Consider the following 24,952-nt stretch of genomic DNA (forward strand, 5'->3'; position numbering starts at 1 on the left):
CGATGTATGGCATTTTTGCCAAGGCAGCCTACCCTACCGGTGCGCCTTTGGGCCCCGTGGGTCCGCTTGCATTTAATTTGGGCGTTCCTCAACATTATGCCCAGGCACCTTTTATGCCGACGGCACCGTCCTGGCACTCTCCGGCTCCGAGGTTCTCAACGCTGGTCTCTCAGTCTCTGGCTCCATCTGGAGGTCGCTCCTCTTCTCGACTTCCAATGGCGCCGTTGCCCGCGTCAGAAGCTGTACCTATGACGCCGGTGCCTGTTTCATCGGCTTCACGTGTGGCGCCGTCGACGTGGATACCTGTTCCGAAGATGAGATCTAGGAGAGAGGCGCAGAGGCTTTTTGAGGTAGAGGAGTATCAGCAGGATGAGGCTGAAGAAGGCGAGATTGAAGAAGATGAGTTTGAAGGCCTTCAAGAGGCAACTGGATTAGATACTTCCCCCAGAACAGGAACTTTCATCTCCAAAGGCATTACCCTCGCAAGATGTTGCGCCTTCTCATGCAGTTGTTAGAAAGGCTGCTGAACTTTTAGCTCTTCAGCTTCCCACTGCCGATTTCAGGCCTAATATTCTGACGGAGGTATTGCATTCTCCTTCCTCTGTGGTTGAGCCTCTTTTGCCATTCAATGAGGCTTCAACTGAGCCTATTTTAGAGGTGTGGATGAAGCCTCTTTCTGCACCTGCGGTTTCAAGGACCATAGCAAAAAGGTACAGGCCTGTTCCGAATGATCCTACATTTCTTTCAAGTCATCCTTCTCCTGAAAGTTTGGTGGTGCAGGCTTCCTGTTCAAAGCAATCAACGGGATCTTTTCCCCAGACTCCTGGGGACAGAGATTCATAGAAATTGGAACAGTCTGCTAAAAAGGTTTTCTCCTCTTCAAGTATGGCTTTGAAATCCACCAATGCAACCTGCTTGTTGGTGAGGTATATCCATGCCTTGATGGACTCGGCAAAGCAGTTAATTCCAAAGCTTCCGGGAAATGATCGGATATCTTTTCAGGAGATTGTGGCGTATACCCAGGCAGCAGCTCGTCCGGTTATACAGTCTGGATTGGACAATGCTGATTCAGTGGCAAGAGTGATGGCCTCGTCTGTTGCTACAAGAAGGCATGTCTGGCTTAGGTCTTCAGGTTTCTCTCCTGATGTTCAAAATACTCTTCTTGATCTTCCCTTTGATGGTTCAAGGCTTTTTGGGGGAAAGGCTAATTCTGCGCTGCAGAGGTTTAAGGACAGTAGGGCCACGGCTAAATCTTTAGGACTCCAATCCCAATCTAGAGGATTTGGTTTTAAAAGGTATTGTGGCTTTGGCAGGATGTCTTCCTTTCGAGGCCGTCAGCAACCTCTGTTACAGCAGCAGCAGAACCTCCAGTACAAAACTTACAGAGGGAATAACAGAGGGCCTTTGAGGGGTGCAGCCAGTCAACTCTCCTCCTCCTCCTGTCCCTCTTCTGCCCCTGCCATTGGTGTCTCTGGAAAGCAGCCCTAGATCCCCCATCTTGGAGCATGCTGGTCCTGTTGGGGGTTGGATGTCCCATTTTCTACAAGATTGGAAATCTATAACATCAGACCTTTGGGTTTTGAATCTTGTGGCAAATGGGTACGCCCTTCCCTTCCGGGAGTTTCCCCCTCCTTACTTTCCTCGCCAGGGCGAGTGTTCAGAGGACCATTTGTTGCTTCTATAGCAAGAGGTTCTTGTGTTATTGCAAAAAGGTGCGATAGAGGTGGTCTCGGAGCAGGAAAGGGGTCAGGGATGCTACTCCTGCTATTTTCTGATTCCCAAGAAGGATGGCAGGTTAAGGCCTATTGTAGACCTCAGGGTCTTGAACTTTTACCTCAGACATGAGGAATTCAAGATGTTGACCCTAGCTCAGGTTCTTTTGGCGTTGCAGCAGGAAGTCTGGATGGTGTCGATCGATTTGCAGGATGCGTATTTTCCCATCCCCATCCTGAAGTCGCATCGGAAGTATCTCCTTTTCACAGTAGGGTCCCAACACTACCAGTTTGCGGTCCTCCCATTTGGTCTTACTTCCGCACCTCGAGTCTTCACAAAGATGATGGCGGTGGTGGCAGCTCATGTCAGAAAGTCGGGAATTCCTGTTTTCCCTTACCTAGATGACTGGCTGCTCAGAGCAAAGTCGCCGGAGATGGTGCTTCATCATCTGCAGGTAAAAGCGCGGCTGTTGTACTTTTGGGTTTTTTCGATAAATGTACCCAAGTCACACCTGGTGCCCTCACAGCACAACCTGTTCATAGGAGCAGTACTGGATACTACAGTGTGTCGAGCCTTTCCACCTCCGCAGAGGATTCTCGACATTCAGGAAATGATTCCCTTGTTTCACGATGGAGCGGTTGTTCCAGTCCTGAAGGTCCTACGCCTGTTTGGTCTGTTCGCTTACTGCATTCTGTTGGTCTACCATGCACGCTGGCACATGAGGGCACTACAGTGGTGTCTCCGCAGGCAGTGGTATCAGCACAACGGGGATCTCAGGGAGTCAGTCAGGATCTCCTGAGAAACTGCAGCGGATCTGTCTTGGTGTAGTGTACAGAGCATCTTGTTTCAAGGGAAGCCCTTTCAGCTTCCTCCACCGGTGGCCACAGTGATCAAGGATGCCTCCACTCGAGGGTGGGGGGCTCATCTGGGGGATCTGGAGGGCAAAGGCCTTTGGTCTCCAGAGGAAAGGTTGCTTCACATCAACCTTCTGGAATTTCGGGCTATTCGTTTGGCACTAAAGGCTTTCCTTCCGTCCCTTCGTGGTCAGTCAGTTCAGGTCCTGATGGACAACTTTACCGCGATGTGGTACATCAACAAACAGGGAGGTGTAGGGTAGTATTGTCTCTGCAGAGAGGCTCTGCGACTCTGGTCCTGGGTTCAGGGCCATCAGATTTGTGTGTTTGCAAATCATCTGGCCGGTGTGATGAATGTATGTGCAGACAATCTCAGTCTGCATTACTCTGCCGATCACGAGCGGCGGCTTCATCCAGAGGTAGTCCATCTTGTCTTCACGATGTGGGGTTTTCCTCGGTTGGACCTCTTTACCACTCACGAGAATGCGCACTGTCCGTCGTTCTGCAGTCTCCAGTTTCCGATGCAGGGAGCTTTGGGGGACGCGTTTCAGTTGTATTGGAGTTCACAGCTCCTTTACGTGTTTCCTCCCATACCCTTGAGTCCTCGAGTTCTGAGGAAAATTCGCAAAGTCCGGGCTCAAGTCATATTGATCGCCCCGGATTGGCCAAGAAGGGTGTTGTGCACAGATCTACTTTACCTCTCATCCCACTCTCCGCTCCGTCTCCCTCTCAGGGCAGACCTCCTCTCGCAGTCGCAGGGGCAGGTTCTACACCCCCACCTCCAGAGCTTGCACCTTCATGTCTGGAGATTGAACGGGGCAACCTGAGCTCTTTCTCTCTCTATTTTATCATCCAGGAGACACCCTACCAAATCTGTTTATTCCTCTAGGTGGTCCAAATTTGTTAAATTGTGTGGAGAGAGGTCTATTGATCCTTTGAAATCCCGTTCGTCTAACATTCTAAAGTTTTCCCTTTCTTTGGTCCAGCAGGGTTGTGCTGTGTCTACAGTGAAGGGATATTTGTCGGCTTTTCTTTGTTTGCCTGGGCAGACGTCTTTATTTAAGTCCCTCATTGTTATGAGGTTCATTAAGGGCCTTACTGATATCTTTCATTATGCCTCAGTGGGATTTAAATCTTGTTCTTACATTCTTGATGGGTTCTCCTTTTGAGCCTCCTCATAGTTGCCCATTGAGGCTTCTTTCTTTTAAAACGGTCTTTCTGATCGCTATTACCTCGGCTAGGAGGGTAAGTGAGCTTCAGGCTCTTAGTTCCAAACCTCAGTTTTTGACCAGTCATGCAGAAAAGTTGGTTCTCAGGACCGGGGCTGCTTTCCTGCCTAAGGTGGTTACCCCTTTCCATCTTGGGCAATCCATTACTTTACCTACCTTCTATCCTCCCCCTCACCCTTCCAAGGAGGAGGAGAGACTTCATCGCTTGGATCCTAAGAGCTGTCAGTTTCTATCTGGACAGAAGCAAGGATCTGAGTCTGGACGATCAGCTCTTCGTGGGCTACGTTGGGCGAATGAAAGGCAAGACTGTGCACAAGCGGACTCTCTCCAGGTGGATCATCTTGTGCATCAAGATCTGCTACGCCTTGGCCAAGAAGGAACCACCGCAAGGTATCAGAGCTCATTCCACCAGAGCTAAGTCTTCTTCTCTGCTTTGGCTAGAGGTGTTCCTGTTGTTGATATTTGTAAGTTAGCAACTTGGGCCTCCCTCCACACCTTTGCGAAGCATTGCTGCTTGGATTCTTAGTTTGGAGGGACAGCCATTTTGCATGCTCTGTGCTTCATAATGTTTTGGTATAGGTTGGCGGACACCCTCCTCCGGGAGTGGGACTGCTGTGGGATTCAATTCAAAAGGTGAGTAATCCACAGGCAGATGTATCCATCAGAAGAACAAGTTACTTACCTTTGGTAACGCTTTTTCTGGTGGATACAGTATCTGCCTATGAATTCCTAACTAAGCCACCCTCCTCCCTGTTGTCCACCTTCGTATACCAAAGGTTTTATGAATTATTTAACATGGTTGTTTTCCTGTGTATTTTAAATGCCTTGTTTTGTTCATAGGAAATGATTCGTTTGTTTTGCTTTTCCTATGATTGTTTATACTGTGTGTATTTATATTTATATTGTATACTTCAATTATGATGTTGGTCCACCCGTTCGCCTCGGAGGCACTGAAAAAATGGGTGGAACTGACGTCAGCACGCCGACGAGGTCTATTTGTGGCTCCGATGGCATCAGAGGGAGTCGCTAGCGGAGCCGTGTCATTGCGACGTCCTCGTCGGCGTGGGAGAGCTAGGAGAAAGTTCTGTGGAATGTTGGCGCTGGGGTAATTCAAAAGGTGAGGAATCCACAGGCAGATACTGTATCCACCAGAAGCAGTGTTACCGAAGGTAAGTAACCTTGTTCTTTCCGTTTGCAGATTGCCATTTTTGGTAAAGACTCTATAGTTGGTGCTGTGCAAGCAAAAACACTGCAACCATACCATAAAGACTAGGGTTCAGTCATTCTCTATGATGGTAACCAAAGTAGGACTTTTTCAATGACTTGCTTTTTTCAGGTCCTGTTTTTCGATCTGAAAAGAATTGTTCCAGTGTATTATATAATGACTGAAATTGCATCTTCAGTATTTTTCTTTGGGGTTCTTGTGATCTGCCATGTGAATTATTAGTGCACTGCCCTGCCAACCACCACAAGATGTCAAAATTATATCTAAACAAGGTAGGTGCAATGATTTTTATCACTCTAGGTGAGTAACGCACTGCTGCTCAGTGCCACATTGGCAACGTTTGCTTGGAACAGGGACAGGGTGACAGATACATTGTTTTGTCCTTCCTTTAAAAACAGCCCTGCATGCTTAAGACTTAGTTACATGTCTTAAAAGCAAATGTCATTGCTGGTGCCCTTCTACCCATCACGCATGAGTTTTTGTTGGAAGGTTCATTATTGTCATCTAGCATTTAAATAGTCAAGAAATAAGGTGTACACAGGTAATATTACATAAATATGCACCAGAAGCATCTCCTGCCCCTGGACGTTTTGTGAGTTTTGGCAGTGGCACTGTCAACCATAGTGACAGTTCTACCTTTGCAAAGAAGAATAAAGTGTTTGTGTAAAGCATAGATTTTTTGATCTGTAGCACCGTTTTTGTTTAGCTGGTGGTTGTTCTGAGAGGAGTTCAGATATCTTTATAGAGTAGATGCACGCAAGAGAGCTATATTCGTTGGTAAATTCTGCTGTTAAGCTTTAGGGAAGAAATATAGTATCTCATTTGAAAGTGTTTATTCAAAAGACTCCTGCTATTGCTGTTCATTTAATTGAGGTACAACCTTCTAACCACAATTTACAAAATGAACAAGATAGAGTCACAGTTAAGAAAGTCATACTTTGGGCTTTAACTTTCTACATTGATGAAGGTCTCAAGATTGGAACTGGTTATGACCGCAGTGAGTTGTGATGTCTATTCCCAGATGGCCCTCTATTTTTACTGTCTTTCGATGCCTCCTCCATTTGTTATGAAAAGCGTTTTCTGGAGTGAAATTTTTAATTATGTACAGCAAAAATATGAGTTTCCTTTTCTTTGAAAGTCTGAGGTATCTGTAAGGTAGATATCTTAAATCAACCTAGCCCATCCTGTAAGAAACTATGGTTAAACCAATGTTGATAGTGAGCGTGTCCACTGCTTCAATATTAGAAGATTACATTTTAATTTTACCTTTATCAGAATGAGAGAACCCCAGATTTATTTAAAAGCAAATCCCAACACAGAAATAAGATGATTTTATTTGACTCTTAAATCTGTGATTTGAGTCATAAGAAAAAACGTTTGGCTTTCTAGTAAAAATGGATAAAAAAACATCTGGGTTGCCAATATCGTTGTTCTAAAGTTCTGGATTTTAAACATGTTCTTCTTTTCAGCCCCGGGTTACACTTGTATGAAAATGTAAAACCTATTTTTAAAAGACATGACGCACACAATCCTTTTCTGGCACTTTGCGTCTCCTGTAGTATCTAAAATCATTGAATGTTTGCCACCGAATTGTATACATTGTTTAGATCTTTTCTTATAATAATTTATAAGATGTTCATTATTAATTTTAAGATTGTAATGAAAGCTTGCAGTGCAAATATTTTAATTAAGAAATAAATTCTTCTGAAACATTCAGCATTATTTGTATATTATGTTACAACTGCTCATTTGTGTGAAGTGTACACACTAGCATTATTACTTCTCTATTACATTTTTCTTTTCCTGAAAGTAGAAATTCTGCTAAGTCTGATTGTTAAAATAAACTGGTATTTGCTATTTATAGATTAATACAGTTGAAAGTCCATTGCACCTTCTGATTTTCACGTATTAACAGTTCGATATTCTGAAAAGTTTGTGTTTTCTAACTGTAAGCAGGAAATAAATGTGCATATAATGTTATGCTAAACTACTATATTTTCTCCCATTTTCTATTAGGCAAGGCTTGAAATTTGTGCTTTGAGAGATGCGGTGGCTGTATATCTGACAGATGAGAGCAGGTACAATTGATTCTATGATTTCCAACATGTTTTCCCTCTGTGACAAAGGAAAAAACTAGAATGTAGATAGCAACGATTTCCTCAAAGGTGACTGGGTTCTGCAATCTTTACTGTGCAAACCACTGCAGGATCCCTAACACAATGCCTAGCAATTCTGCATCAACAACACCATTACATGTTAATCATTCTCTGTCCTCATGAAAATAATACAGTTTATCATGTTTAAATGATTAAACTGGACTGTGGCAGCCTGGTGAGTAACCTGGAAGACACTCACTGGTGTGAGTTCATTGACAAATACCAGATATGTGTGCTCCAGGAAATTTAGGCTTTAACCCCTCTGTACAGGTCTGGGCTATTGATGCTCTGATGTTCTGACTGTAAAAACATCTAAAAAGGGAGCCGCTCAATCGGTCTGTCAATCTGGATCCATACCTCATTGAACTGCAAGATAAAGGTCCTCACCTGTTATCACCCCGACATCCAACAATTGCTCTTAACTTTTCACTGTGCCCTACGAATGATTTAACTTTTTAACGTATATTGGAGACGAGCCATCTCCAGAAGAAATTACAAAAGTGCTCTTGACCCTCGAACAGACACTAACTGTTTGGATTTCGGATTCAGGATATGACCCCAACAAGATAATAATCATTGCAGGGGATATCAATACCTCGTTTGAACCTCATGAGGATTACTGCAATGTGATAGAGGATTAAGTCAAGGCATGGGGAATCCCACCCTTAAAGGAAAGTAGCCTTGAGCCATCTCACAGCAACAAAGCTCCAGTTAGCCGTAATAACCCTATTACACAGAGAAAGAGCCTTTGATGGGATATTACTTTGTGGTGGGTTCTCTGCGCTAGCAATTTGCAGTAGTACCCTTTGGCTTGACTTTGACACCTGGAGTCTTCATGAAGGTGCTTGCAGTGTTTGTGGCCCATCTCAGAAGATCAGACACCCTAATATTCCAGTATCTTGGCAACTGTCCGGTCCAAGCTGGTTTGACTGAGGCGGTGTCGCATTTACTTCAGTTAACAGCATCCATGCTGTTAGATCTGAGCTTTTCAATCGAGTCCAAATCTCACCTTTGGCTCTCACAGAGACTCCAGTTCATAGGGTCGGTATTGGATACCACCCTTCTCCGCAAGAGTTCCAGTCTTGAGGATCCTAAGATTTCTAGTTCTTCTGGCTTCCTGCATTCTCCTAGTCATGCACCCGCTTTGGCACATAAGGGCCCTGCAGTTATGACTACCCAGGCAGTGGCTACAGTACAGGAAAGTCATGTCAGATTTCATCGTGACCTCCCCCAGCGCTGCGGCAGAAGTGGTTTGTGGTGGAACGAGGTGAACCTGAGCTGCGGGATGGCCCTAATTTCTCCAATCATGGCTAAGGTGGTGACAGATGCCTCCACACTTGGATGTGGAGTCTATCTGGAGATCAGAAAGCAGTGGTTTCTGGAAGAACAGATTTTTTCCATCAACCTCTTGGAACTGCGGGCTGTTCATGAGGTGCTCAAGGCATTCTTCCTCTCCATCTAAGGTCCGTTCATCCAGCTATTGACGGACAACACAACAGCAATGTAGTTTATCAACAAACAAGGGGGAGTAGGGTTTCACCTTCTTTTCCTGGAAGCATTGAGACCATAGTCATGGGTATGCAGTCAAGGAATATGTCTCCCTGCCAATAACCTAGGTGAGTCTCTGAATTTCAAAGATGATAGCCTGAACCAGTGTTATCTTGCCAACCACGAGTGGTGTTTTCTACCAGTGGTAGTCCAGAACATATTTGTACTATCGAGCATTCCTCAAGTGTACCTGTTCACCTTCTCCGAAAACACTGTGGTTCTGAGGAAGATTCGCTAAGACCTGGCCCAATTCATTCTCATCGTCCTGCATTGGCCAAGGGGGGTGTTTTATGTGAACCTTCTGCGCTTCTACACATGTCCCCTGCTGAGTTTACCATTAAGGCCAGACCTTTTCTCCCACTTAGAGGGAATGGTTCTTTACCCCAATCTCCAAGGCTTCCATGTACATGCTTGGAGATTGAGCGAGTACATCAGAGTTCCTTTCAGATGCTACCAAAGGTGGTGTATGTTATCTTGTCAGCCCATCGCCCCTCCACCACATCTGCTTACTCTGGCAAATAAAGCAACTTTGTTGCATGGTGTGCGAACAATAAGGTGGACCCTATGCAGCCAAGCTGTCATTGGTCATGCAATACGCGCTTTCTCTTGCTCATAAGGATTGTGTGATAAGCACTATCAAGGGGTGTCTAGCTGTGTTGTCTACATTCCTTTGTCTGCCAGATCAGCCATCCCTTTTCACGTCCCCCATTGCCAGGCGATTTCTATCGGGGTTGAAAAATCTGTATCCTTCCATCTCCTTTGTTGTGCCCCAGCGGGACCTTAATTTAGTCTTGACTTTTCTTACGAGGACTCAGTTTGAGCCTCTACATAGTTGTCTCTTTAGGATGTTGACACTCATAACTGTCATCGGTGGCTATTACTTTAGCCAGAGGGGTGAGCGAGTTACAGGCTCTCAGTCCCCGTCCCTCATTTATCTTTTTTTATCCCATCAAATTGGTTTTGCAAACCAGGGCAGTTTTTTTGTCAGAAGTGGTGATTCCCTCCCGCCTGCATCAGTCCACCACCCTCCCAGCCTTTTATCCCCTGCCCCAAACCCTATGGAGGAGGAGTGGTTGAATCCTAAACGAACGCACAACTACTGTCTGGACTGTACCAAGAACATATGCCTGGATGACCAGCTCTTCGTCGGTTACTGTTGTGCTAAGAAGGGTAAAGCAGCGCAGAAAAGGACCCTCTAGAGATGGATGGAACATCCTTTGCATCAAAAACTGCCATGCCTTGGCCAATAAAGTCCCTCCAGAATGAATCACAACTTCTGCCCTAGCCTTTCCCATCACAAAGATCTGCAAGGTGGCGAAAAAGTCATGTACCTGCGTTAATGATCTTTTTTATGGACACTCTATCCATCTGTAGATTCCTCACTGACCGGCCGCCTCCCCTTTGGATGTGCTATAGGTAAAGTTGATAAGATCCCTCTTTAACTTTTTAGTATTGCATTACTTCACCGCTGTCAGTCCCTCACTCCCTTGAAGCCTGGGAACAAAATGGATGGAAACTGACATTCTTGCACCGGGCACCACTTTCAGTATCGATATGAAGCCAGTTGTCCCTACTGGCAACGGAGAACTATGAAGTTTCCTTATTCAGACTGACGCCTGGGACTGTTCTACAGTTGAGAAATCTGTAGGCAGGTAGAGTATCCACTAGAAAGATTGTTACTGCAGGTAAGTAACTTTTTTTTATTGACCAAGGTTGTGGGTCAGAAAAAGCAACTAGTATTTATTGATCTACGCTGTGCCTGTGATAATGCGCCAAGCCATTTATTATGGAATACTTTGTGACCTTGGTGTTCCTTCTTGAATTTAGCGTTACTAATCAGCCTGTACAAGGGAAAAATGTCCAAATAATTGTTAGGGCAATGCTGATGCAACCCCTACTTTGTTTCCAGTGTTATGGGAGCTAGTGAGCAAAACTCGCTAGTCCTGAGGCACATAATGACAAAGCTGTTTTCGCAGGGTCTGTCCGAACTTTGAAGTTCCCCTCAATCCATCACAGCTGAGGCTGCATGTATAATCAAACGCAGCTATATTTCAGGGAATCATTGATAACAAGATTTGCAAACGGTTCTTTGACTTGGAGTTTTAGCTTAAGGAAATCACATTTGGGGTTCCTTGGCCAAGGTGGAGGAGCGTCGCCCCACTGCTCTCGGAGCAGTGCAAAGGAAAAATAAAATGATAATAACAGAGCGTTATCATCGTTTTATTTTTAGTGGAGCTTGGAACCAGGTTAGGGCGGGGCAGGGCTCACTGCGTCAGAGGGAGGAGGAGTGGTATAACGTGCACCTTAAGTGTGCATGCCGGTTTGGCGGGCCTTCTTGAGCCAGCCAAACCGTCATGCGCACCTAGAATGTTCTTCACCCGGCTGTATTGCACAGCCTGGGTGGAGAACATGCACAGGCTCCCACTGCCTGTCTGAGCGCCAAACCATGGCGCACAGACCAATAATGACTCTGCTGTTATGCTGGTGTCAGCAGCATCATGATTGGCATGGGGAGTCTCGGAGCCTGGGCGCTGCCGGGAATTAGGAGAACAGTGAGGATGGAAGAGAGGCGGCAGCTGGTGACCGGCGATAAGCAGGTAAGTCTTCATTTTCCCCCTATTTTTCTAAACCCCACCCTCTGTCACCGTTCCTTACAGCCGCCACTGGGAAATCAGCTCCGATCTATGAACAGTGCCTGATTATAATCCCTCCAGCATCTGCAAGATCCCCCCCAATCTCAAATTAAGATATGCTATTCTTCCTTTGAACTATCTGAGCCACCAGTGAGGCCTTTGGTGGGGCCTAGCTACCAGCTCACACTGCCCGGCTTGCAACACACTCTCCGAGGACAAGAAGCCCTTTCTCATTTTTTGCCCCTGCTTCACCTCCCTTAGGTCACTGGCAGGGAAACAGTCAACAAGGCCTGCCTTAGCAGTACTTGCATCCCATACCCCTCAAATGGTAGTGTCCGTATTATCCCGGTTTCTGCATGACGCATGTCTTATCTTGTGTCTGAAAGAAATGGCAGAGACATGGGGTGACTACTATAAAGCACAAAGAATGACCTGCTAGAACTTGTTTTATTCTTTCCTTTTGTTTTATAAGACGTTATGCTAATTTAACAATTCAAATTTCTGAACATTATGAATTTTATGGTTGACTTTCGTTTTTACGTTTGCTAACTTCTAGTATGTGGTATTGTATTTTACTTACACGGTTTTATGGGCAGTGTTGCGAAATAAACTATCTTTGTGTATATGAATAGCAATTATTTTATCTGATTGTATGGCATAATCCCACATGCGTTTAGCACACATGTCTTTACAACGCCGCCATTAGAACAAGCGCGTTATTATGATGCATTCCTTTAGCACGCAAGTTGTTACAACAACTTGCTTTAAGGGGTGCTAGACTTTGAAATAGTATCATTTACTATTCCAACTCTAGTCTGTGCAACAGTAGGGAAGGTGTTGAACTTAAAATTCAACACCACTCCACCATTGCGCCCCCTAAAGCAAGTTATTGTAACAACTTTCGTGCTAAACAAATGCGTGGTAATGACACATTTGTTCTATTGCCGGAGTTGTAAAGGCACGCCGGGATTCCAGCTTCGTAACTTGCCCGCAGCCCAAACAGTCCTCTGGGGCGCTAGCAATGGCCGCGGTGACGAGAAACAAGGACACTTGTGGATGAATTGCTGTGAAACCTACACTGTAAAAAGCCAAGAACCACTCAAATACTGATAATTAAGTGTGTGTGCTGGTCATGTTTGGCTAAGAATGTAAATAACAGTTTAGCAGTGCAATCACTGAAGAGTGCTCAGCCTATCCCTTTAATATTTGGCTTTGGGTAATGATACTGATTATGTATAAAATATCAAGAGATCTGGCAGCCCAGCCAAGGCAGTCTTTAAAGCCTGGCTTATAAAAACACAATTACTGATTGAAAGTTTGTGTTTTATGTAATAAAGTGTAATTAGTCACTATATGTTGTTTCTAATATCTCTCTTGCTTTGCCAAACAATGTTGTCCCTACACACCAAACACTTGGTGAAGAGTCACCCTTTTCACACTGAAATTTACTTCAATCTATGTATGTGTGGTGGAGAATAAGAATATATAGTAAAACAAATTTGAAACTGGACTAATCCCCCAATATCTGAGGGATTCAATGATTAAATTGTTTACTGTGAACCGCTTACACAGGTAGCTGAAATAATGGCATTAAATATGATTGTTGCTGGGAGCACCTTGAGATTGCTTCCGGTACTAAGGATAATCCACATGATTAAACGAAACATACTGTAGGCATTTCCTTTGACTAATTTAACTACTATTTTGTTTTGTTTCGATACAGATCTAGTTTCAAACAAGCTTTGGAAGCACTGCCTCAACTCTCAAGCGGAGCTGATAAAAAGTGAGTTCAAGTCCTAAGTGAACACCTATATGTAGTGAATTAATAGTATGCTCAGATCTTGGGAATGAATAGTATTCACATATATTAGAAATTCTTATTAAACACTTGTGTTATATAATGCAACTTTGAGGAGGTTTAGTAGTGAGTCTATGTATGTAGAGAGACAATGTGACCAAAGGTGAAAGGCTATGTCATGTATAAAAGTGGGAAATCATGTTAACTGCAAATCTAGGTATTTCACAGTATGGACAATATGGGGATTTAGTGGATTGTACCGAATTATGAGGAGTTTATCATGGACATTTAATCAAAATTTTGAATCATACTCAACATTTTGATCGCATAGCCTTCTCATATATACATTGCCAACTAGCGGTCGCCAGTAGGTAGTTATAATTAGACTGCAGTTTCCATAGAAAGAGCGATTTTTCATTTGCTAATAACTTTGGTGTAGTTTGACAAACCCTCTTGAAATTTTCATAACTATCGGGGCAATCACTTCAGCTGCTGTCTGGAAAGTTTCTGGGCGATCCGTCATGCGGGGGCCGAGAAAAAGTGGAGGTCCCAAAACACTTTCCCCCCATGTTAATTTCCATAGCAAACTTTAGACACGGCTACAGCCCAAACTGCTGAATGGAATTGCACCAAATTTAGCAAAAGGTAGCTCTTTGTCCAGAAAGCACTCTATTTGTTAAATGATGTAAATCCGTTCAGTAGTTGCTGAGAAATGTAAAGATTTCTCAGCTACACAACTGTGGCCGCGGTGGATCCGTGACCCCTGACCCCTCCTGATCTCGTGCCTGAGATCTGATTGGCTGCCAAGACTTCAAACCAGGAAGTGTTGGCAGCCATCTTATGACTCGATTGAAGTGACGTCACAAGAAAAAACATACAAAAAAAGATAAGGGGGCAGGGTAGAAACACCCTGACCCCCTAGGCCTCTTGTGTGGGTCCCAGAGGACATAAATGCATTTAAAAAAAAAATAATTGGCTGGAGTCAAGTTGGATTTGTGACTCCTGCCAAAAATGAAAAAAAAACAAAGAAGCGAGGGTTCCCGCGCTTTAATTTTGGACCCCGGGTGGACCAGGTCCTGGGGCAAATAAAAATAATGATCGGGGGCCGTGCACGGGCCCCGCAGCCCTGTGGACCACCACCTACCCGGGGCTAAACACAAAGCAAATGCAGTGGTCCACGCCCCCCACAGCCCAAGGGACCACCACCTCTCGGGGGCTATATTTGAAAAAAATGTGGAGCCGTGGATGGCCCAGGGAACCCCAGGTCCGGCTCCATTAATGTCCCGGTGTGCCCAGCTACAGGACATATCAGTTTGCCATGGTTTGGCGGGAACACTGCGCCTGCCAAGCCATAGCAAACTCTGGTCCGTATAGAAAAATGCTCTTGCTTCCATTAAGCAGAGCAGAATTGCTTTTGGACTGAGAGAGCTGCATGTTTGCAGCTCCTTCTGTCCAAAAGCAATGTCGCCTCTGGCATGAGACGGGGAGCTAGTAGGGACCGCAGGGTGCTTGAGGCTCCCCCTGCATTCCCCAACATGGTGACCATTCCCCGGGTCAATATTGGCCCGGGGAGGGGGGTGCGCAGGCCCCCTCCCAATTTTTTAAAAAAATTATGAAGGCCTGGCCCCGGTGGATGGGACCTCTCAAGAGGGGGTTGGGGGCCCCCCCATTAAAAAAAACTAAAGAGCAGGCTCCAGGGGATGGGGTCCCCGGGGGGCAAAATGGGCCAAGGGAAATGGGGGGCCATGCGTCCCCCTGCCTTTTTTTAAAAAGAAAATTTAATTAAAAAAGTAAAAGGCTGAGCCTCAGGGGATGGGGTCTCCGGGCTGTAATCTGCTTTGGGAGGCAGGTGGTGTGGCCTCCCTCCCTATTCAAAAAAAAGACTGGTCCTGGAAGATGGGTCCCCGGGGCCGAAATCGGCCGTGGGGAAGGGGGACTACACAGCCCCCCTTTCCATAAAAACAAACATTTATTAAATCAAATAAAAAATATGGTATTTCACCAGAGACCACGCCCCTTTCACCACCACGCTGCGAACGCGCCTCCTGGCGCAGTAGTGGTTGGGGAATTAAATCCCCTTGAATGCTGAGGGTCTTTGGGGGCCAAAAAACCCTCTTCTTACCTCCAGTAATTCCCAGACAGCGGGATTGCTGAGATGACTTGAAGGCCACTCCCCCTTTCTCTACCACTCTGGAAACGCGGCTCTTGGTGAGCTTCTGCTTGGGGAATGAATTCCACTTTATTCCGAGGACTACAGGACTAAAGTGGACTATTTCCCCCAACCAGTATTGCATAAGGAGATAAGGAGGCGCATTTGCAGAGTTGTGGAGAAAGGGGGCGTGACCTCTTACAAACTCTCAACAGTCCAACTGTGTAGGTCTTACTGGAGGTGGCAGGAGGAGAAGTTGGTCCCCAAGGACCCTCAAGAGCCAAGGGGACTTCATCCCCCAACTAGTAGTGCACCAGGGGGCGCGTTTGCAAAGTGGTGGAGAAAGGGGTCATGGCCACCGAACACCTCTCAGTAAACCCACTGTGTGGGACTTACTGGACTTAACAGGAGGGGTAGTTGACTCCCAAGGACCCTCAATAGCCAAAGGGACTTAATCCCCCTTCTAGCAGTGCACCAGGAGGTACTTTTGCAGAGTGGTGGAGAAAAGGGGCGTGGCCTCCTACCAGGTCTTAGCAATCCTGCTGTGTGGGACTTACTGGTACAGGAAGGGTAGTTTGCCCCCAAGGACATCCTTGGGGGACCAACTACCCCTCCTGTTATCTCCAGTGAGTCCCACACCGCAGGATTGCTTAGAGGTCTTCAGAGGCCACGCCCCTTTCTCCACCACTCTGCAAACACAACTTTTGGTGCACTACTGTTTGCTAGATAAAGCCCACCTTACTCCTGAGGGACTTTCTGGGTCAAGAAGCCCTCCTGGTACCTCCTGTAAGTCCTACACAGCGGGATTCCTGAGGACTTCTCTGTGCCCCAGTCCCTTTTCTCCACCACTCTGCAAACGGGACAGCTAGTTAAAAGAACTCAGAAATTCACTGAAAAAAACAAAGGTTACAGGGACATTATAGTTGGGAATTAGCATTTAAAAAAACGTAGAAATTCAATGAAAAAAGCCAAGGTTACAGAGACGTTATAGTTAGGGGCAGATTTTCATTTAAGATGTCATCAGTGATGTCACTGACCATGTCCTGAGTTATGTAATATGTGAGGTAATAAGCAGAGCATTGCGGGAGCGCAAGTAATAGTTAGCTCAGCTGGTTTTGTACGAGTAAAATCTTCCCCTAACTATAACGTCTCTGTAACCTTGTTTTTATATATATATACACACATATATATATCTTCGAGCCACACATTCCTTACCTTAGAAGATTTCCAAGGAGTCACACTGCATTCGAAAATATTTTAACAATCCCCTTGTGTTCCAGTAGGTGGTGTCAGTCATTCACGTCAGAAGTGACATGCGCAGTGCCTCTATAGACGCCACCCCAGCACGCTGACCCCCGTTCCTTTTTTTCCGCACCATCAATGCGGATCTGGACAAGCTGGACTCAGTCACTTTTTGACTGAATGAATATGAATGAATAAAAGTAGTAGTCATTTAAAACCATAAGCATTGCAAGAATCATACATTGTTAATTGTTTAGCTAGAAATATCTAAACAAAATACTTATTATGCCTCAGAAAAACAGTTACACATTTTAATTAAGACAATTTCGTTATTTGCTACCCTTCTTAATTAATCTAATTTAAAAAAAACAGTGTACTAGAAGTTAATAGAGATTAGACAAGGCGGCCTAAAAAGAACACCTACCTACAGATCTAAAAGTGACTTTTTGACTTCATTCTTTCAGCATTTTGTCAACGACTATTGTACCTTTTTTCATTTTTTTGAGGATGTCCCGAAAGAAACCAGGGTTTAAGTCTCGTCATAACAGATTTTGGTGACGGACCCCCACTTGATGTGTCTGGTTCCTGGAGAGGGAAAACAACTCTGCGACATGTGCGGAGTACAGGACCATGAACCCCAAGGCCATCTGTGAGCAGGCCATGAAGCTCTTGGCCGCTCGCCATGCGACACCGCGCCGCTTCAGGTCCCGTTCATGTGAGGTCTTGGAATTACTCCCAAAATCGCTTGCGTCTGTCCTCTTCGCTCTCCTGGACGACTTTGGATATGGTTCATATGTCATTGTGTTGCGTAGTGCTTGACCTCCAGCTTCACACCTCGGAGGATAAGACCAATGTTTTGACAGAAGTCCTTCAACCGGGCGACCATTTTATCCATTATTAGGGTATCTTTCATAGATTCACATGCCTGAATCATTTCCCGTCGTCGGGATGGGGAATGATTCAGGCATACATAAGAAAAGTAATGGCTCACTACACATATAGAGAGATAGGCCAAAGGCCTCACATTAGTAACATATCCAGGTCCTTTTGTAATGAGGACCAAACTCTAGAGAACAACCAATCAGCTATCACCACCCTCTGGAACCTTCCTGGAAGGAGCTCTAGTCCCTCAGATTTTCTACCGCACGTCGTGCTAAGGGAGTCTCCACTGAGCTCTGCTCAGTTTTTCCTTGCTTCTGGAATTCAATTGGATTTTTACAATTACTTCTTCTGAGTGAAATCTACTCTGTCTTCATGTCAGACACTCCTAACAAAGGCCTTTTTAGGCCCTGTGCTTCCTGCAATAAGAAGAGACTGCATGTCGACGACCAGCATAAAGACTGCCACTACTGTCTCTATCCGGACCATTCCTCCAAAAACTGTAAGGTATGTCATACCTTTTCATCAAAGACTCTTAAAGACCGTGAGGGACAGCTTTTAATTTGGCTGCAGAGGCTTAAGGACAAAGAATACCCCTTGTCCTCTGAGGAGAGTGAGGGCTCAATGAAGTCTTCAAGAACCTCACAGAAAAGGTCCAGAGATGCTTCTCCAGGTCCTTCTTCGCAGCCCCCTCAAAAGAAGATGCTGAAAAAGTCTTCGGATGCACAACTTAAGGCTTTGCCGCGCAAGGATCCTCCGCTGAGGATTGTACACACCTTTAAAAAGTCTACTTCAGCCCCGCCAACGACCACCTCATCGACGGTGGCCTCGACGACGACAAAATCTCCATCTACAGCTGTGGGAGTAACCTCATCGATGACGACAGTTTCTACACTCTTGGCGTCGTCAGCATCAAACTTGTCGACGGCTGTTGTTCCATTGTCGTCGACGATCAAGATTAAAAAATCGTCGTCGACGACACGCTCGACAACAAGCGCATCGACGACTACGTCGACGAGGGGTGTTCCATCGACGTCTCTCCCATCGTCGACGATGCAGACTTTGTCGACGACGTCTCCGTCGACGGGAACTTCGTCAATGCTACATTCGTCGACGCTATCATCAGTTGTGTCTGTTGGTGTTCCTCGTCGGCGATGACTACACTGACAACGGCCTTGTCGACGACACCAAAATCAACGGTGGACAGTGCATATGTTCACCTCAAGGTCACTAAAAGAAAGCTGACGCCTCCCCTTACATCACCAAGCAGGGTCCAGCCATTACCTCCATCTAACCTTTTGGACGAGAAGGAGGATTCAGATGAGGGCAGCATGTTCAGGGCTGCAACAAGTCTCTCTGAACTTCATGTCAAGTACCAGGAGGACTCGGACTATGACGAGCAAGACGCAGAAGATCAGGCATATTATCCGGACGACAGCCATCTTCGCCAGCAACTCATGGTTTGTCTCCCTGCGTCTTTGGTTTCTGAGCTCCAATTTTTTATTTCTGACTACAAGCAGAGGTTCCCTACTTCTGCTCCGTCTTCTACTCCAGTTCTCTCTCCGCCTCCACGGTTACAGGTTCCACCTCCGACTCCACCGGCTATGCCTGTTACAATACCACCTCCCCCTTTCACAGATGATGAGGAGGATGACCAACAAGAGGAGGGAGAGGTTCATGATTCCCAATCAACTCATGATGAGTGGGACGACTACGTCATCCCTTTTCCGGCGTCTCCAGTGCCTCCTCAAGCAGATTCGCCTCCTGAGGATATTGGGGGTTTTCACAATGTTTTGGAAAGGGCTGCACAGCGCTTCCAAATTCCTATGCCTCTTCACCAGCAGGACTGTTTCTTGTATGACTTCAAGGAACCTTTTAAAAAATCGGGGAGATCTGTGCCGATCATAGACTACATCTGGGATCAAGGCATTAAAATCATGCCAAATCCTTCTACGGTCCCCTCCCAGTGTTGCCTCGTTTGGATAAAAAGTACAGAGCTCCAGACACCGCTCCAGCCTGTCATACCGGACATCCCAAGCCTCATTCCGTCATCACTCAGGCAGCTCAGTGGAGATCTAAAAATCCTTCTGCTCCGCTTTCAGCCCCTCCAGATAGGGAGGTCAGACGCCTAGACAACATTGGGAAGCGTTTTTCTTCCATGTCTGCATTGATGGTGCGTGCGTCTAATTCCTTAGCGTTGTTGGGGCGCTATAACAGGCAGATGTGGGCGGACATTGCACCATACTTGGAGGCCCTGCCGGACGACTCTAAAGCGGAGGCAAAGAAAATTTTGTTGGAGGGCGAACGTTCAGCTTCCGAAATCGACTGTGCGATGGATATCACCTCTACTGGTTACCGCCAATTGGCTGGGGCTGCGGTCCTCCGCCGCCAAGGTTGGCTTAAGGCGACGACATTCCGACCGGAAATCCAGACGAAGATTTTAGATATGCCTTATGATGGCCAATTGCTTTTTGGCACTCATATTGATGAAGCCCTTCAGGGCATAAAAAAGGATACGGACACGGCCAGGGCTTTGGGTATCCTTCAATTTAAAAAAAAAAACCTTTTCGAGGCTCACGGGGTAGAGGTCAGTCTTGCGCTAGGGGAACCTACCAGCAGTATCGGTCTTCCTATTCTTCTTCCAACCCGCAATATCGGCCACAGTTTCAACAGCGCCAACAGCAGCAATCTCAATACAATAAGTCCTCCTTTCGCGGAAAGGGCGGACGACAGAAGGATTCTGCCCGGCGTCAATTACTTTTCTCTACCGCCGGTCTCCATTTCCTCTCCACCCTCCAGAGTAGGAGGAAGAATTTTCCATTTTCTACACAATTGGAAACAGATCACAACGGACTGTTGGGTTCTTCAACTGGTACAATTTGGACTCTCTCTGGAGTTCATTCAGATTCCTCCGCAGACCCCTCCTCGACCTATGCTTCACAAGAATCTACGCCTTTTACTCCTGGAAATCTCACTAATGCTCCAGAAAGGTGCTATAGAGCGAGTTCCTCTTCGCCAGCGGGGGGAAAGGTTTTTACTCCCGTTTTTTCTTGGTGCGCAAAAAGGAGAAGAAATGGAGGCCGATTCTAGATTTGAGAAGTCTCAACACATCCTTAAAGAAACAATCGTTTGCATGGTTACCATTCAAGAAGTGCTCCAACTTCTCAAAGCAAACGACTTCATGGTGTCTTTGGATCTTCAAGATGCCTACTTCCATATCCCTATCCACAGGAATCTCAAAAAATGTCTGAGGTTCGCTGTGGCCGGCAGACATTACCAATTCCGAGTCCTGCCCTTCGGACTCAAGTCAGCCCCTTGCATCTTCACAAAGTGCTTTTCTCCAGTGGCTGCATACCTCAGGCGGCAACGTCACCAAGTTTTTCCCTATCTCGATGACTGGCTCGTCAAGGCACCTTCTCTGGACGGCGCAAGCAGATCTTCCAACGCCTGTTTGCAGCTTTTCAGTCTCTTGGGACTCACTCTCAATCCAGACAAATCCAGCCTGCAACCGTCTCAACGGATAACTTTTCTGGGTGCTATTCTCGATACAAACCAGAGGAAAGCTTTCCCGTCACAAGAGCGACAGTGCAAACTCCTTCACTTGGGAAACCGCATAAAATCCAGGAAGTTTCTCACAGTGCGCCTGTTCAAATCTCTTCTCGGGATGATGTCATCCTGTATTCTGCTGGTTCCCTACTGTCGCCTCCACATGCGCCCTCTCCAGGAGTCACTATCCGATCAGTGGATTCAAGCCGAAGAATCCATCGACGATGTCGTTCAGGTGACCCCCCAGATGGTCACTGCTCTGCAGTGGTGGACTCGTTCACGGAATCTTTCTCAAGGCCTGCCTTTCTTGCTTCAAGCCTCTCCACAAATAATCACAACGGATGCGCCCTTGGAGGGTTGGGGAGCATTCCTCCAGGAACTTCGGATTAGCGGAAAGTGGTCTCCTTCCGAACGGAAACTTCACATAAACCTCCTCGAGCTGCGGGCTGTTTATCTGGCCCTCCTGGCGTTCTTTCCCAGGATCAAAGGTTCTCTGGTGCTTGTCCGGACGGACAATACTACAACAATGCACTACCTGAACAAACAGGGGCGTTCTCGTTCACTGCCACTCTCTCGCGAATCTCAAAAGATCTGGAACTGGTTACTTCAACACAACATTTCCCTCAGAGCGGAGTATGTTCCAGGAACAGACAATGTGCTGGCCGATTCACTAAGCAGGCAACAAACAACATGTCACGAATGGGAATTGAACCAGCAGGTTATCAACGGCATATTCTCTCAATGGGGCACACCTCTCTTGGACCTATTTGCCACCCAGCACAACGCCAAATGCCAAAACTTCACAAGCTGGCATCCCTAACGGGGATCTCTAGGGAATGTATTTTCGATAGCATGGTTCAACATCTTTGCTTACGCTTTTCCACCGATTCCCCTGATTCCCAGGGTCCTCAGAAAGTTGAAGGCAGAACCCTGCACGCTAATCCTGATCGCGCCAGCGTGGCTTCTCCAGCATTGGTTCACGGAGCTCCATCTTCTCTCCCTGGAACCGCCAATTCCGTTGAAACCTTTTCCTTCTCTCCTAACAATGGACCGGGAGCAAGTCCGACATCCGGATCCAGCATCTCTCAAATTATCAGCTTGGCTCCTGAGTTCCGAGAGTTCCATGGCCTAGACATTCTTCCAGACTGCAGGGCGGGTCTGGCTCGGGCTCGAGCCGACAGTACACACACAACATATTCCTTGAAATGGAAAAAATTCTGCATCTGGTGTAAGTCTGCGAATATACATCCTTTCACTTCTTCTCCAAAACAAATATTGCCTTATCTTCTCCATCTGGCGACTTCAGGTCTGGCTCACGCCTCTATTAAGGTTCACCTGGCAGCGATATCCTCTATCAGGAGATCTTCTACGGGTCCTTCTCTTTGGTCACATAGACAATTTCACAAAGGTCTGTTTAGGACTTTCCCTCCCGTGAAGTCTCCACCTTCAGCTTGGCAACTCAACATCGTTCTTGCTCAGCTTATGAAACACCCTTGATGCACAGAGCCAACCTCAAGTTTCTCTCCTGGAAAACGGCACTGCTTCTAGCCCTTACGTCTGCAAGGCGAGTAAGCGAACTTCATGCATTCTCAATTCAAGACCCTTTTCTTCAATTCAAACATGATAGGGTTATACTTCGGACTAATCCCAAGGTCCCGTCAGACTTTCACCTCAATGAGCCTATAGTCTTACGAACCTTTTTTCTGAATCCTCAAACAGCGGCAAATCCAACCAACTCTTTGTGGCTTACTGTCTACCTCGAAAAGGTTTTCCACTTACTAAACAGAGTATTTCTAGGTGGATCTCTGCCGCTATTACTTTCTGTCACCAGCAAGCAGGCCATCCCTTGCACTCGACAGTTCATGCCCATTCCACTAGGGCGATTTCTACCTCCATGGCACTCTTTGCGGGTGTGCCTGTAGGAAGGTGGATATCTGACTATGGTTACCCCCAACTTTTTGCCTAGTGTCTAGCTGGTTTTTCGACTTAGTTGGCCTGAGATCCTGCCATTCAGGGTCTCAGGCTGTCTGCTCTCTCTTTAAAATGGACTCCATGTACCCTAGGTACATTCCCAATTGGTAAGGAACACCTTATTGGACCCTGTACAGTGTACCCTAGGTACCCAGGGCATAGGTGTACCCTAGGCCTCGAAGGGGCTGCAGCATGTATTATGCCACCCCTGGTCTGGCCTTCCAATCAGACACAACTGGCTGATCACTCAGCTGGGGCAAGGTCGTGTAATCACCCCTTGCTTAGGTGTAGTATTCCTATACCTACCTTATATATAGACACATGTGTACCTATCAGCCACTCCTATGGCAGGCCTTAACAATCCTGGAGGCAGAGTGCTTGGTAACATGTGAGATGGTGCTCTAGCATGAGCTGAGCCTGTCTGCAGCTTTTGGAACCATGTCCTTATAGCTGTTCTATGATATAGCCTACCATATACTCTTAAAGTGCCTTATAATCTTAAACGGTTATGGTAACTATGGTTTGGCATTATCAAAACATGTCGTGTAAGGTGTCTAACACTTTGGAATACTACTCCCATACCATTTCTGGTGATGAGGCTATTATTCCCCCCTTCTAGAGGGAGAGACATGTTAAAATCCTACTTTGCTGTTTAACTCTAACCAAAGCCTCAGCATCACAAAATGGATGCTGCTGCCACAGACACGAGTCTGACCTCCTGCTGCTGGGAGTGATCCCGGCAAGGGAGGCTTGGACAATAGGTTTCCTGCTTGGGGAGGTGCTAGCACCTCCCCAGACAGACTTTAGTGTATTGGGGCAGGGAGGGCTGAAAGGAATGAGACATGCCTGGGGCACACAAGGTGTCCCATGCATAGTCCAGTTCAAACCGGTGCTGGGGCACTCCAGCCCCAGTCCTGGCGCTAAACTGGACAAAGGGAAGGGGGTGTAACCACCCCCCTCCCAGGTCCCACCCATAAGGCGTGACATAGCATGCAACCCAGCCCCCCAGATTAGTATAAGTGTGGTAGCTGGGCCCCAGGAGATTAGATTATCCTGAACCTGCAACTTGAACAGAAACTCTCTGGACCTTCGACATTCGACGAAAGAAGACTGAAGAATCTCCCTTGTGGCCAAGGAGTGGCTACCCTGTGCAAACAGGCACCATCAAGAGACTACCCTTTGCTTTGCTGAAGTTCTACGAGGGACCGACTGCAGAGCCCGACCAGAGCCTTGACTTCCAGACTTCTCCGACCCTGATCCACATCCACAGCCGAGCTAAGATCCGTGGAGGCGACGAGAGACGTGGGACCAGCTACCTGGGAAAAGTGGCGAGTATCTTCCAGCGCAGCTTCTGAGGCACCCTCGAAGTTGTGCACCGGGGATTGAGAAGCCCCAACCCCAAGCACCATCTGCACCGAAGATCAGCCCCCCCACACTCCACGAGTCCTGCGTGGGGCCCTTCTGCATTTTCCTGCTTGCCGCATCTGTCCGGTTGCTTGCCCGTTGGCTAGCGGCCTTTGTGACGACACACCTTGAACTCTTCACTGCTGGTTTGGCTCCTCCAGACTGGCTCCCGCTTCTTTGCAAAAGAGAAGCACCCCAGACCTTCCTGGTCTGCACCAGAAGCAAGTCCTCCGTTCTTCGTGGGTTCCGCTTGCCAAGGCTTGGTGAGTCCTAGTTCAACTTCGACGCCGCCGACAGCAAGAGCCTTCGTGGGACAGCTCGCCTCCTGGTCCTGGTCGTCCTCGACGTCTCCTGGTACCCGTGGCTGCAGCGACAAGCTTCACCTTTCACCTGCAATCTTCACGACATCGCCTGGTTCCTTCCTGGTTCCACGTGGTCACTGGCTAGTGACCTTGACTCTGTCCCTTCTGCTTGCAGGTCTCCTCTCTTCTTGATCCCAGCCTTGGGATCCACCGGACACTCTTTACTGACTGCCTGTCAGCAACTTTCCTTCAGGCATCCATAGAAGTCCACGACGAAACCCGACGCAATTTCACACCTATGCA

The 24,952-nt window shown here is 46.7% G+C and overlaps 1 protein-coding gene across 6 annotated transcripts in view; it reads left to right on the forward strand.

Annotated features, from left to right (window-relative positions):
- Window positions 1–24,952, forward strand: part of EXOC2 (exocyst complex component 2) — a 1,204,847-nt gene that overhangs the window by 1,164,394 nt on the left and 15,501 nt on the right. For all 6 annotated transcript variants that reach the window (XM_085607146.1, XM_085607144.1, XM_085607148.1 and 3 more), the window contains 2 exons: window positions 7,038–7,099; window positions 13,082–13,141. In XM_085607146.1, the coding sequence (XP_085463272.1) occupies window positions 7,038–7,099; window positions 13,082–13,141 (122 nt within the window). The remainder of the gene's footprint in view (window positions 1–7,037; window positions 7,100–13,081; window positions 13,142–24,952) is intronic.

Source organism: Triturus cristatus, chromosome 5_2 (genome assembly GCF_964204655.1).
Source record: "Triturus cristatus chromosome 5_2, aTriCri1.1, whole genome shotgun sequence".
Taxonomy (NCBI): Eukaryota; Metazoa; Chordata; class Amphibia; order Caudata; family Salamandridae; genus Triturus; species Triturus cristatus.